This window comes from Carassius carassius, chromosome 1 (assembly GCF_963082965.1).
Source record: "Carassius carassius chromosome 1, fCarCar2.1, whole genome shotgun sequence".
Lineage (NCBI taxonomy): Eukaryota > Metazoa > Chordata > Actinopteri > Cypriniformes > Cyprinidae > Carassius > Carassius carassius.
The window spans coordinates 48,666,370-48,680,044 of NC_081755.1; the positions used below are offsets into that span (position 1 = coordinate 48,666,370).

General features: G+C 38.8%; 2 protein-coding genes across 2 annotated transcripts in view; one reads left to right on the top strand and one right to left on the bottom strand.

The window, feature by feature from the left end:
- Window positions 1–1,412: 1,412 nt before the first annotated feature.
- LOC132160744 (transcription factor Sox-10-like) lies at window positions 1,413–9,682 on the bottom strand. The gene is made up of 4 exons (XM_059570455.1): window positions 9,532–9,682; window positions 6,346–7,042; window positions 4,455–4,717; window positions 1,413–3,463 (listed from the first exon to the last, which is right to left on the bottom strand). The coding sequence occupies exons 2-4, from the start codon at window positions 6,780–6,782 to the stop codon at window positions 2,715–2,717; spliced, it is 1,449 nt and encodes a 482-aa protein (XP_059426438.1). The 5' UTR covers window positions 6,783–7,042; window positions 9,532–9,682; the 3' UTR covers window positions 1,413–2,714.
- Window positions 9,683–11,695: 2,013 nt separating this feature from the next.
- LOC132096907 (ER lumen protein-retaining receptor 3-like) overlaps window positions 11,696–13,675 on the top strand; it is a 54,903-nt gene continuing 52,923 nt past the window's right edge. The window contains exon 1 of the mRNA XM_059502714.1: window positions 11,696–11,828. The gene's annotated coding sequence lies outside the window, so the exon portion shown is untranslated. The remainder of the gene's footprint in view (window positions 11,829–13,675) is intronic.

Sequence of the window (13,675 nt, forward strand, 5' to 3'; positions counted from 1 at the left end):
TAAAACAGTTTGTGAAATAGTATGCAGTAACCAACAATATACTTTGTTTCAAACATCTCTCTCTCATGCACACTGTTTATGCTGTATTATGCATGGCCTCAATGTGCTGCATGTTTAATTTTCAATCCACATCGAGTCTAAATATGTGAGCCAATATACAGTACTGCACAGTATTCAGTAATTAGTACGCTCAGATTGATTTCTGAGCACACATTTGCAATGGCTTATGGGAAATTAATTTTGTCCTTGTGACTCATGGACCATATGATGATACAGAAGCAGAAAATTAAAAATTTTCAGATTCTGGTTTGCTCTCTCTCTCTCTCTCTCTCTCTCTCTCTCTCTCTCTCTCTCTCTCTCTCTCTCTCTCTCTCTCTCTCTCTCTCTCTCTCTCTCTCTCTCTCTCTCTCTCTCTCTCTCTCTCTCTCTCTCTCTCTCTCTCTCTCTCTCTCTCTCTCTCTCTCTCTCTCTCTCTCTCTCTCTCTCTCTCTCTCTCTCTCTCTCTCTCTCTCTCTCTCTCTCTCTCTCTCTCTCTCTCTGAGGAATGCCCAAATCCTGTTGCAGTGTGCGTGTGTGGGTTTTTGTATCCAGTGAAACTGCAGGCCAGACCCCCTCCCTCCCTTCGCTCAGCCGGAGCTGAATGAGTCTCTTTGTTTAACCAAAGTATCACACAGATGATTAAATCAGGGGAATTAGAAATCAGCCTCAACTCTCAGCACACGCACACGCACACATGCAGGACAGCATTCACACACACACAGTGCAGAAATGCAGAGATATTTGAGATGTACGCTGTCATGATATTGGTTTCAGCCAATCAGAATAAACCTACAAGCTCATGCTGGCTTTGTATACATTGGAATACTAGCATAATGCATGTACACATGCTTAGTATACACTGTCACATGACTTCAGTGTGTTGTAAATGTATCAAATCAAGCATACTGCATTATTATATACAGCACGCAGTTTGGCATGTGTCTAAAATGCAGAAAAAAGTTATATATTGTATACATAGGCTACTGTATTTTGCTGGGTAATATCTATTAAATAGACTAGAAAAACATTTATTGAACTGTTTTGAAGAAATTATTACTTCAAACTTTTAACTTTTTTTTTTTAACAAATTATTTGAGTGATTTGTGAATTTACTACCAATTTCTAAATGAAAACTGTTTCTACTTATGCGTATAATCATTTTAATAGTAATAAATAATAGCCTACTTTTGTAGTGTGCTAATCTGAACATAGTCAGTAATTTATTGAGTATTAAATATGTGGCACTCAGAACTGACATGATTTGTCTTGATCTTACAGGTGGAGAAGATAAGTAAAGCAAGCAAAGAAGAAAAGCAGAGGAAGAAGAAAATGAATATTCGGGTAGGCTAAGTATGTTTGAAGACGAGGACACATTTGTACAGACTGCAGCTTTATTTAAAGTGAGGGAAGTTAGTCACTGCATCTCTTCTATTTACACTGATAAAGAAAAACAACAACACTTTTACCCACCACAAAATTACACAAAGTTTCCAACATCAGAATAAAATGCTACTGATAAAAAAACGCAAACAAACACAACAAATATAAATAAAATTATGTAATATATAACAAGAAAGCTGTTGGTTTGCTGTTTCTGAATAGGACTAATAAAGAGGGCCAAAACTATAAAAGTACCAAAGGGAAGAAAATGTCGAATAACTAAAAGTTTACAGTAACATACTGTCTTTACAAAATAATACCGCAATGACATTATTTCCACAAAATACAAAACGGCGCTCTTGCAAAATCCCACATTACATTGTCACGTGGGCATAAAAATATTCCTATAAGCTAACGAGTTATAAAATTTGCGGTTTGAAAATAGATCTGTGTGATTTAATTCAGATTTTTCAAACAGTAGCCGATGGACTGCAGCACTTGCGGTGTTATCTAAAAAAGGTCATTCATATACCGGAAACTCGAAATTAGGCTAATTCCGATGTGACGGAAACATTGCATTACAGTACTCCACCTGTGTGTTAATAAAGTAAAATAGGTAAAAACACGTAATTATCGCATCCTGGCACTGATATTTACACACGCTGAAAGTCATAAAACACAAATGTCATTAAGAAACACTAGACAGTGGTAAAGACTTTTCAGTGTAGTTATGGCAATACAAATAACAAGAGTAATAACAATAGAAAAGATTACAACAATGAAAACGTCATTATTTGTTGATAAAAACAATATGGCCTTATTTTGGTTAATAAAAAGAGATTATTCATTCATACAAATAAAAATAAAAAAACACAAACATGGATGTACAGATAATAGCATCAGGTGTAAGTCTGTTTGTGTGTATTTATATTTGAGTGAAGTTGAGCGGGTCGATGTATGGTTTGAGTATTACTACCAAACTAAACAGAGTTCAGAAACTGCACCAATTTTTGTTGGATTTTTGTAATGTTTTGGTCTCAGAACTTTGGTAATTTGTCTCATGGAGGACCACTGGTGTCAAATTTCTGCCTCCTTCATTTCATCTAGCATTGAGTGAATCTGTGTTGGGTCGTGAAGGTTTTATAAGCCTGAGGCATGTGAGAATATGTTCCCTGCAGAAGTTTTTCTCAGATTTCAGTCTGTGCAGATTGTGGTGCAGGTGAGCGTTTGTCATGATTTTCAGTCACACTTCTGTTGGACCCTTCAGCGACTGGATACCAAACCAGAATGTTGTGTCACGGTCGAGATAAGGTGGTGTATACGGGCTGCTCCCAGTGCGTCGGGCTGTGTGACTGTGGCACGGAGCCGGGATCTGGAATGGCGGTGTACAGGGGCCTCTGCGAAGGGCCCATGTAGGAGAAGGCGGAGTAGAGGCCAGAAGTCTGGCTAGAGTGGGCATAGTACGAGCCGGATGCCTGGTGCTCGGCATATTCGGCGAACTGCGCGCGGGATGCCAACGAAGGGAAGGCGGCGCTGTAGTGTGGCAGGTAAGTGACGTGTGAGCCACTAGCTGCAGCCGCTGCATCACTGGAGAAGTGCGTCTCACTCTTAATCTGTGTTTTCACACCATCCGATCCCAAGTGCTGCTGGGACTGCAGCTGCTGCTTGGAAAGCCAGGCGGTGGAGTGACCGCTAGCGGCTGCCAGTGCACTGGAGATGCCGTAAGTGTATGGCGAAGCTGAAGAACCGGCGCTTGTGCCACTCGATGACTGCGGGTGCCCATTGGGCGGCAGGTACTGGTCGAACTCATTTACATCGAACGGCTCCATGTTGGCCATCACATCATGGCTAATCTCGCCAATGTCCACATTTCCGAAATCAATATGCGGTTTTCCGCTGGCGGATGAGGAGGCGGAGCTTCCGTCTGCTCCGACCCCTAAACCGCTCCTGGAGGCTCCACCCTCACGCTTCCCCTCACTGGATTTACCCCCCTGCAATTCTGTTTTAGGAGTGGTAGGGGGCGTCGGAGGGCTATGACTCTGACCTGAAAGAACAAAATTATGATTTTTAAGCCCAAGACACACTGCACGATTTTAGCAATCCTATAAGACATTTTAGAATGGCCTTTTATTGTGGCCAGCCTAAGACACACCTGTACAATAATCATGCTGATATGCCACACCTGTGAGGTGGATGGATTATCTCGGCAAAGGAGAAGTGCTCACTAACACAGATTTAGACAGATTTGTGACCAAAATTTGAGACTAATAGGCCTTTGGTGTACATATAAAAAGTCTTAGTTTTTTTAATTCAGCTCATGAAAAATGGGGCAAAAACAAAAGTGTTGCGTTTATAATTTTGTTCAGTGTATATATACAAAGATAAGTATATTTGCATCCTCACCAGTGAACAATAACTGTCTGTTTTTGTAGTTCTTGATGCATTTACAAAACTTCAACTAGTAGATGTCCTCAGCATGCATGTTTCAAGCGCATCTAAACAGTGAATCTATCGTAATCTATCTTGATCTCTAACGTAGTCAGTGTTTTGGAATAAAAATAATATGTAGTCTTTTCTACTGCAACTTCAGAAGAGGCAAGACAATGTTGGCGAAACTAAGTGAATAACTGAGGTCATTTTATGTTTTATTTTATTCTATTTGCTCTGCAATGTTTGTTTGCTTTTCCACAATGTCAGCTGATATTTTGTCCAATTTGTCAAAGTCAGTAGCTGTCAATAGCAATAGATGTCCATATGTTATCGTTCATCAGCTGTAAAAAAAATCTGAAAATGAGCTCAACAATATCTTTCCTCTTTATCGTTATCATTATAGTCGTGACTGAACTCTTAAATTAAAATTCTTCTAAATTCTCTTATTTTCAGAATGTTAACTAGTTATAGTTATCATTATTGTTCTTGTTGTAAAATGGCCTTAACACTATAAACATCTTCCTGTCACTTTTCAATTGAATACGTCCTTGATGAATAAAAGGGACCCTAGATGTCTTGACACAGTGTAGGCAGGTGTAGCTCACCTGTAGCATGAGGATGGTGTCCATCGCCCAATGGTGATCCTGCGGCCCCGCCATGTGCCACCTCCAGGTGCAGGCTTTTGTAATGCGATTGGCTGTGACTGACTTCACCCTCAGAGTGGCCGTCGGCCTCAGAGTTGGATCCCGGTTTGCCGTTCTTACGTCGACGTGGCTGGTACTTGTACTCTGGGTAATCTTTCTTATGCTGCTTCCTCAAACGCTCGGCTTCCTCGATAAACGGCCTCTTATCCGACTCATTCAGGAGCCTGAAACACACACGATTAATACGATTATATTTTGCACAGTATAAAAGGCATACCAGAATATTTAATAGTCAAGTAGTAACCCAATCACTGGACAAATTAAGAGCATTTAATCATCAGAATAAACTCAGAGGGTAGACACTCATAAAATGACAATGAAATGTTATTTCAGTCAACAGAATTTCAACAGTTCATCAGTGCTTAAGTTTTCTTATAAATATTTTTTTTTTTTTATGTGTGTACTACATATTGTTCTTTAGCCCTATTTACAGTATGAGAAACATAAATTAAATGTCAAAAAACTTTTTTTGTGTCTGATATTCCAGCTGGTGTCTGAATTGACTTAAAATCTTTAAATGAAAGTTTAAATCTCCACCTGTTATGCTGTCATCTGTAGAGCGAGACACTTTCATTCAGCCACTGCATCTATAAATCCAGCAGAACCAAACACTCGCTCTCTAACAAAAATAAACTTTTTTAGAAAAATACACACCGTAATAGCTGAAGTTGGCCTTCCAGCTCAGCTTAATAGTGCTGTTTACAGACTGTGGCCTTTGTATGTGTGTGTTTTTGCTCTTTTGCACAGCAGCTCCTGAAGGGATTTGTCCCTCTAATCTGGCATGTTGAAGGAATGATTATTCTGAGCTAAAGCCCCTGAGAAACTCAAAGCCAGAGGCTGAGTTAACAACATCACCGGTTAATATAACTATGACAGTGAGGTGTGGCCATCAGATCGACAGCAGAGCCTAAGAGAGCCATTAAACTGCAGCATCTATTATTAACTGATAGAATTACAGTAATAAATTGATGGTGGCTTTTTCTTGAGTGGTTTATGACCGTGAAGGGATTGAGAATGTGCATATGGACTTTCAATTTGGTCACTTTGAATTTATAGAGATGCACCCTTGTTTCTTCTTGTTTTTGACCTTGGACCACAAAACCAGTCTCAAGTCGCTGGGGTATAATAGCTAACAGTACATTGTATGGGTCAAAATTATAGATTTTTCTTTTATGCCAAAAATCATTAGGGTATTAAGTAAAGATTGTGTTCCATGGAGATATTTAATAATTTTCCTAAATATATATATACCGTAAATATATATATAAACTTATTTTTTGATTAGTAATAATAGGTGATTTTCTCAGAATTTAGATTTTTTTAATGTATATATACTTTATGTATATATCTAAATTTTACAAATATTATATATATACACTTGCTTGTCAATTATTATTAATTACTATTCTTATTTGTTAATGCATTTTTACTTTTACTTCTGCTAGTATTTTTTTTTTCCATATGCTTTTATTATAAAAAAAGTTAATGTAAAACACATATGCAAAGCAAATGTGCTATATAAATAAACTTGCCCTTAGTGCTACATGATAATAATAATAATAATAATAAAAACACGAATTTGTGCATTCAACACCATTTGAAGCGGATCAAAAAGGTTAATCAAAGTTGTCCTAAAACAAGAACGCATTTAGGTTTTAGGACAACATTGATGATCCACTTCAAATATTGACTATATATCAAAATACCATGATACTAATTTCACGGCATCATATTGGCACCACAGCATCTTTAGTAAGGGATACACGGGTCAAACGTTACTCTTTCCTCTCACCTCCAGAGTTTTCCGAGTGTTTTACTGAGCTCGGCGTTGTGTAGGTGCGGATACTGATCCGCCAGTTTCCTGCGCGCCGCCTGCGCCCACACCATGAACGCATTCATCGGCCGCTTCACGTGCGGCTTGCTCTTGCTGCCCGAGTTCACGCGCACGGGCATCGGCACGAGCGTCCAGTCGTAGCCGTTGAGCACCTGACTGACCGCCTCGCGGATGCCGATGGGGAAGCGGTCGTCGTCTTCGTCGGACTTCACCGACACCCCGGAGACGCCAGGCTCATCATCACCGACGCCCGGCATCTGAGACGCTTGACCGGGAAGAGGGGAGTCTGCCCCGCCGGGAGCGCCAGACGAGTGACTGGGGGACATGGAGTGACCGTCATCCGAGACCCCGGGACTCATTTCCACCTCTGACATACTGTGCTCCTCCGCCGACATCGGTCCTCTTGTTCTGCGGCCACAGGTGTCTAAGGTAGGTCTAGATTTTCCTCACAGGGTCTCTGTTTTTTATGTTTGTTCTCTAAAAACTGCCTTTTTCCTCTCTAAAACAGTTTCCAATGTTTATTATTATTATTATTATTGAATATGTATTTGAGGTCCTACAGAGGAAATTCAACACGCTTATTTTTTCACTATCTCCGTTCTTTCAGAATGAATCCATCCGCCGTCTTCCCGAGGATATAGATCTACTGAAAAACCTGCAAAAAACACATACAGAAGGATTTTTATTCATTATTATCATTGTTTGTCACGCTACCCTTACATGTTTTTGTAAAGTATATCTCCTCAATGTCCGCTGACAGCACACGCAGCCCACATCACGGAGACATCCATTTGACATCTGCAAGACCTTTTTTTTTTTTAGAGTGTTTACTTATCTGCAATACTTCTGTCCATTGGACGTTTCCTATCAGATGTCAAAAATACAGTTCTATTAGAATTCTTTAAGATCTTTATTATTTAGAATGTATGTAAAACTGACAGACGTCTGTTGGAAATGTGTACACAGCAGATGCTTTCTAGATCAAGCGATCTTTAACAGACATCTTGCAGGCTACTATATGGCTAATAATATGAATATGGAGTTGTAATGGGATATAACCGCACAACCTCTTTGCTGTTCATAAGCCAAACGCCCCACGAACAAGATAAACCTGTTCAGGAAAAACTGCTACAAACACTGAGGCTTTGACTTTATTTAGAATTCATCTTTTTTCCAGCAATCATGCGGCGGCAGTCAGTGTGTGTGTGTGTGTGTGTGTTATTTTAGCTTCACTTCTGCTAACAAGCTACTGTTGAAGGTTTGTCGGTTTGTTTAAGCTCCCGGGAGAGAAAGTGTTGGAATAATACGGGCTTCAGTCCTCCCGCTGTTAGATAAACACGGAGCGGCGCTGCTCCGGCAGCTGAATCACACAGTGTTAGTCGGTGAAAGCACAAGCGACGACTTATAACCAGCAGACAAACACAGAGTCATGGCAGTGTGATTATGAAAACTCAAGCAAGCAGCCAGGTGAATATATACTTGTGATCATTATATTAAATTATCAATTTTGCTTCTACAAGTCCGAATGAAGTTCAATAACATAATCAGCTTTTCTCTTAACTGAACACAACAAATAGACTACTGTTTTATAGATAAACTCTAGAGATGCGACTTGTCACGCAGAGTTGAACTTGAATTAGCTTTTGTTGTCCGAGTGGATCGAATCTCATCCGAACACAAGAACAACAAACCGTCCGACACCAGTGTTAATTAAGATCCGACACTGGAGACTTCACTTCTGTGATAACAGATTCATTTCATATGATTCAATAATCACATTTGTCAGGCTCACGGGAATACAGACGTTTAATGATCTGCGTCTGATTGACTTGTGTGGAGGTTTCTTTGGTACAGAAATAGCCTATAATGCACCTCATGAGACATAATAATTAGTTTTTAGTGGGCTAACACAGGTATCGGTCAATTTCTTTAACTAATTGCTCTTTTGGGTTTGCTCTTTTTCCCGTTCAACTCATTTCAGTACAAAGCGACTGTTTGAGAGAACTTAGAAACTTTCTGTTTATTCGTTTTAACCACTCACTTTACTATAATTTGTTCTCCACTGCTAACTTTATTTGTTCAAAATTGATTCACTTCATCTTTCACTAGATTATTTCGGCATATTCTTGACAAGGTTCACACAGTATAGTAGGGCGGATCATTACGCCTGGCTTGGCAATAATTTGCCCCTAATTCACTCGTGCCATAACACCTCTCTCCTGAATGGAACAATAACCAGACATTTAAACCAACTTTATTTGAATAAATAAATAGATTCAAACTTCCACCAATGAGACCAGTTTCAGTGTTTTACTCAGAATATCGGCACATGAAACTTTTTACTTTCTTTTTTTGTTTTAATCTTTTTTGTGAAAGGAATGTGACCGACTTAAAATGTTATATAGATTTTGTACTTCTCATTTCTCTGTGTTCATATTAGAAAATTACAGCTGATGGCTATGTACAGCAATTTGGACAGAAACAGCATTTGATCAATAATGAGCGAGTGAAAAGTTTTTCAAAGGCTAAGCAACCAAATATAGGCTATTGGATAAATGGCCAATATATTGGCTGAATTCTAAAAAACCTTTTTTAAAAGATATTTACTAAATTATTTATTATGGCTGCAACATCCTACATGGATAAATAAATTGCTTACTTAAAATCCAAGTATTTAAATTCGTCAGTTAACGAGCGTTTTGCCTAATCATCGAAGTGCATGTCAAATTGTTTCTTCAAATACAGATTAAGCAACTTTTCCCATTAAAACAGATTAACCAAACACGTCTCTGGTTTACACATTTGCGCAAATCTCGAAATGTAGACCTCGTGATACCAACTTAGTTTTAAAGAGTTTCGTGCTCAGAAAATTTGAGGGCAGCAGTATTTTACACTGTTAATCCAGAAAGAATGAAACAAACTTTATTCTTTAGAGTTACGCCCTTACCAACACTCAAACCACAACAGAGAAAATCTGAATTTACAATTAAACAAGCAGACTCAAATCAGGGCATATGTAGGCTATTATAAACAACACCGATACAACAAATTTCTCCGTTTATCGGTTTCTGTATACATTGCATTGCCGTATATTCCCACACAGAGTAAATGATAGAGAGAGAGGTAATAATGTCAAACTCTTACTGCACTGAAGCAGGTCGCCCGCCCAGCGCGAGAGTCCGTCGGTTCAGCCCCCTCGCTCGCGCTCTGAATGCCTGCTCTGTGTCGCGCGCCGGGACTTAAAGAGCCTCGTTGTGTGAGGAGCGAGAAAAAAAAATTATTCGTGGAAAAAAATCTCTTAAAGGAGCAGCAGAGGCCCGTCGGGTCGCGCGCTGATTGGCTGCAGGACTTCGCCCTGAACTCTCTCAACGGAGGGCGGTGATTTCTTCTGCGAATCAACGACTCTAATATGTGGACTCTTAGAGTGTAATCGCACTTTTATTTGTGCGTTTAAGCATTTTATTCATTTTTTCACATACTTAGATCTTTATATTGTTGATAACCCTCGGTTGTAGAGATTTGGCCTGGAGTTGTTTTATTGCAAATAGGCCTAGGCTGTATGCTGTCATTGTCATAACGCTCTTAGAAAATAAAGGATTTCTATTGACATTTTAGTTCCATGAAGAAACTTTAAAATCATGGGAACTTTAAATGTTCTTAATAGTGGAAAATAATAATAATTATAAAAGGTTCTTCACACTATATTGGTTCTTTTAAGAACTGTTCTTTGAGGAACCCATTTTCCCAATGGCATCACTGTGAAAACAGCTTTATTCTGAAGTTGTCCTTATTACAGTGTAATTATACATTAAAGTACTGAGTGATATTAATTAACTACATGCTCTTACTATATGGGTAGGGTTAGTAATAAAGTTTGTCTAAGGGTTATTTGTATTTAATAATGCATCATTTATTATTATTATTATAATAGTAAGTAGGCCTACATAACGTATAATAAGGACGCCGTAAAATAAAGTGTTACCGAAGCGTTTAATAAACTAAATTCTATTTGGAGCTGTGATTTTAAAATAAGTCCTCATTCATATTCATGACCAGACTTAAACGCATTTTATTACTAGATTTTTAATTTCTGACATATAAAAAGTAGACATTTGTGTTCTATTCCAATACACAATTGGAATACGATTTGAGATATAATTTAATAATCGATAATAATAATTAATTAATTAAATCTGATAATTAGATTAAACCTTTTTTTAATTAAATTCACAAATAATTGGAAAATAAAACAATCAAAATAAAACAGTTGAAAAATTAAATAAATATTGTATTTGTTTATTATTTCATTTTATGTCATATGACAGTCAACCGGCAGGGAAACGTAAATCTGCAAATGCGTTGTCTATTTTATTTATTTATTATAAATAATTATTAACCTATTGTTGTCCAAGATTCTCGGCTGACAATGAAGTTCTGACATTGCTGCATTTTTTTTCAAATGATGTTAGCTTGTTCTGTTATAGCCTAATGCCGTTTTATGATTTTGTCGAGGTTGTCGCTGGCTCCTCATCAGGGTCACGGGGGTTTTAGGGTGTTCTTTCAACTGTTTCCGATCACAGTGGCGCGTTGTTGGCCTGCTTGTGCCCCGGGGTGAACCAGAGGAGCCCTTCCACCCCACCGAGCGCCATCGGACCTGCAGCAGCACCGGCAGCGCGTCTCTGCGCACCTGCTGTGCGCAACAGCGTCTTCTTTCTTACTCGAATAACCTGTCTGTTAGTGTAAATCATCTGGACTATAGATTGCGACTTTTCAGATGATTTTAAAGCTTATATTTATACGCAGGACAGTGCGCGCTCATGCAGGCCTACAGTCCTGACCCTCGTTTGCGCGCTTAGCGCTGCAATGAACTCCTGCAGCATCGTGTCGTGCTACGTGTTAGTGTCATAATTGCATCACATAAATACACAGAGAGCGCATTTAACGCGTTTAAACAAAAAACATAGAAAGACGAGAAGAGACGGGCCAAATGCACACAAACACGCGCGCTGTTCTGGTCAACAATAACCTCTTGTATTTCCGTCTCGCGACGCCCCCCTCCACCCAAGCCAAAAATCATTGCCTTTTTCATTATCCATGAATGTTGACTCTGATAAGGGGATCCTGACCATGAGAGCATCTCTCTGTCTCGGTCTCCGGCGCTCTTTGCGTCCTTTGTTTTATCTCAGGTGAATTGTAATCATGTGATCAAACGAACACCCCCCTTCCATTACCCTCTTAAATGAAAAAATGAGGAACAAAAAGCAGTTCTGTGTATATAAAAAAAGAAAAGAGAAAAGACGCGCGTCTCCCTTTAGAGCGTCTTTTCTCCGTGTCGCTTCAAACGTACACATATAGCGGGAAAGCGCCGCGCGTCTCCGTCTCCCGGCGGTGTGGATGTACGCGGGAATCGCGCGGATCTGAGGCCTGCTGCACGCTTTGATGTGAGTTTCTCCCGGTTGCTTTTAGGGAAGTTGGGAAAGGCGCGGAGACGTGGGAATATGACTGCCCACGTCACTTTGTCTTCAAGCGTTTGAATCATAAAGCTCAGACCTGGAGATCAGCATTTTTAGGGCATCATCATGCAGTTGTTTCTGTGTGTTGAACTGATGTGTAGCTGCTAAACTGTCTTCCCGTGTTCTTGAGTGAGTTGTCACTTTTGATGATCGCGATCTGAAGTTTCTTTTATCGCGTGTTTGTTGTGCCTTGACATTTTTTTGAGCTTTGAGAATTAGTACTATAAATTAATTTAGTCTTACGTCGATTGTTTTTTTTGTTTTTTTATAAATTATTATAAATCATGTTCTTTGCAACGATATCCATTTTTTAATGAAAAAACCGTTTCTTTAAATAACAACGAATATTATAGCCGATACGATAATAATGATACGAATAATAATACATGAATTAATTGTGATAGTTCAGAAATTATAATTATACATTTTTACATTTAGAATTCCTTTATGTTGAAGAAAGTTAAACCCGCGGATGCGCAAGATGTTCATCGTTACCTGGACTAATTAATAAATAAGGCGCCTTTGCCTTTCTTGCTTTTGAAATCTTTCAAATATTTGTTTACAACTTACAGCAAAACACTGTCAAAATGATTTTCATATAATGACATCTATATCAGAATGATCCTGTTTGTATTTCCAATGCAAATTTGTCTTAAAGACTGAATAATAATAACAATAGTTACAACTATCATTTATATGTAAACTAGCTATTATGGCCTATTATATTTCTTCGTTATTTTATAATGATTGTTGTATCTCTGTAGATTATTTTTTCTGAAGGACTCTCACCGACGCGTTTAAAGTGGGAAAAATTTTTTGTTGTCAAGTTCAATCTTAAATTTTTATATATATATATATATATATATATATATATATATATATATATATATATATATATTATAAAACTTATAAAAGGGTAATTTTGAGGCAAGATATTGTCGAAAATGCTCTCTTGTTTATTATTAACGCGACCGTATTTGTGCGATACGGTAATGCTGTTTAATCACGAGTTTTATTATTAAAAAACCCGTTTAAATTGAGAGCCCGAGGCTGATTTAGGCTTATTAACTAAACCACTTGCTGATTCATACTAATCCATGAACCTTATTTTTGCTACAATTAAAAACTTTTCTGTCAGCGTTTCTTTTAATTACAGTTTGACCTAACAAGCTGCAAACTAAAGTGAATTATTGAGACTTCTCGTGGATTATTGTTCATTCTGTCGGAAACTGATGTTCTCAGCAAATCTCCAACATTGCTGGCTGTTATTTCACTCTCTGCCCAGTTTAATTGGATAATGAGTATGTGTGTGTGCTGGAATGAGTGTGTGTGCATGAATATGTGTGTTTTAGTGCAGTCATGCAGCATGTGACAGTGATACTGCTGCTGGTTGCCGTTGGAGATGGTTTCTGGGATGTTCAGGGGTCAAAAGGTCAATATGAGGACATGCATGTCTCATGACCGGCTGATGGCTGGCCTTCACACACACACAGACACACACACACACACACACACCTGATCACATTTGCTCTGCATGTGTGCCAGTTTCTGGCCTGACAGGAAGTGGAGTGAACAAAAGATGCGAGTGGGTGGACTTTTTATCATTTTTCCTCTGAGAACGAAAGGTTTTGCCCTTTTGTCCGCTTTAGTAATGATGGCTGGGGAATTCCTGTGTGAAGCAGGAAAGGTCAGACGCTGCTGGAATGGTCTCAAGCGTCCAGGGTTTGTGCTTCTCGTGTTGTTTTCCTCGGGAAACGAGGTGGAACTGGTGAAAA

What these genes read in the sequence shown, in the direction of transcription:
- LOC132160744 (XM_059570455.1), bottom strand. Translation starts at nt 6,782, where the DNA reads ATGTCGGCGGAGGAGCACAGTATGTCAGAGGTGGAAATGAGTCCCGGG. An exon ending in ACACTCGGAAAACTCTGGAG is followed by an intron (nt 4,718 to 6,345) that starts GTGAGAGGAAAG and finishes TGTGTGTTTCAG; the next exon opens with GCTCCTGAATGAGTCGGATA. An exon ending in ACACCATCCTCATGCTACAG is followed by an intron (nt 3,464 to 4,454) that starts GTGAGCTACACC and finishes TTGTTCTTTCAG; the next exon opens with GTCAGAGTCATAGCCCTCCG.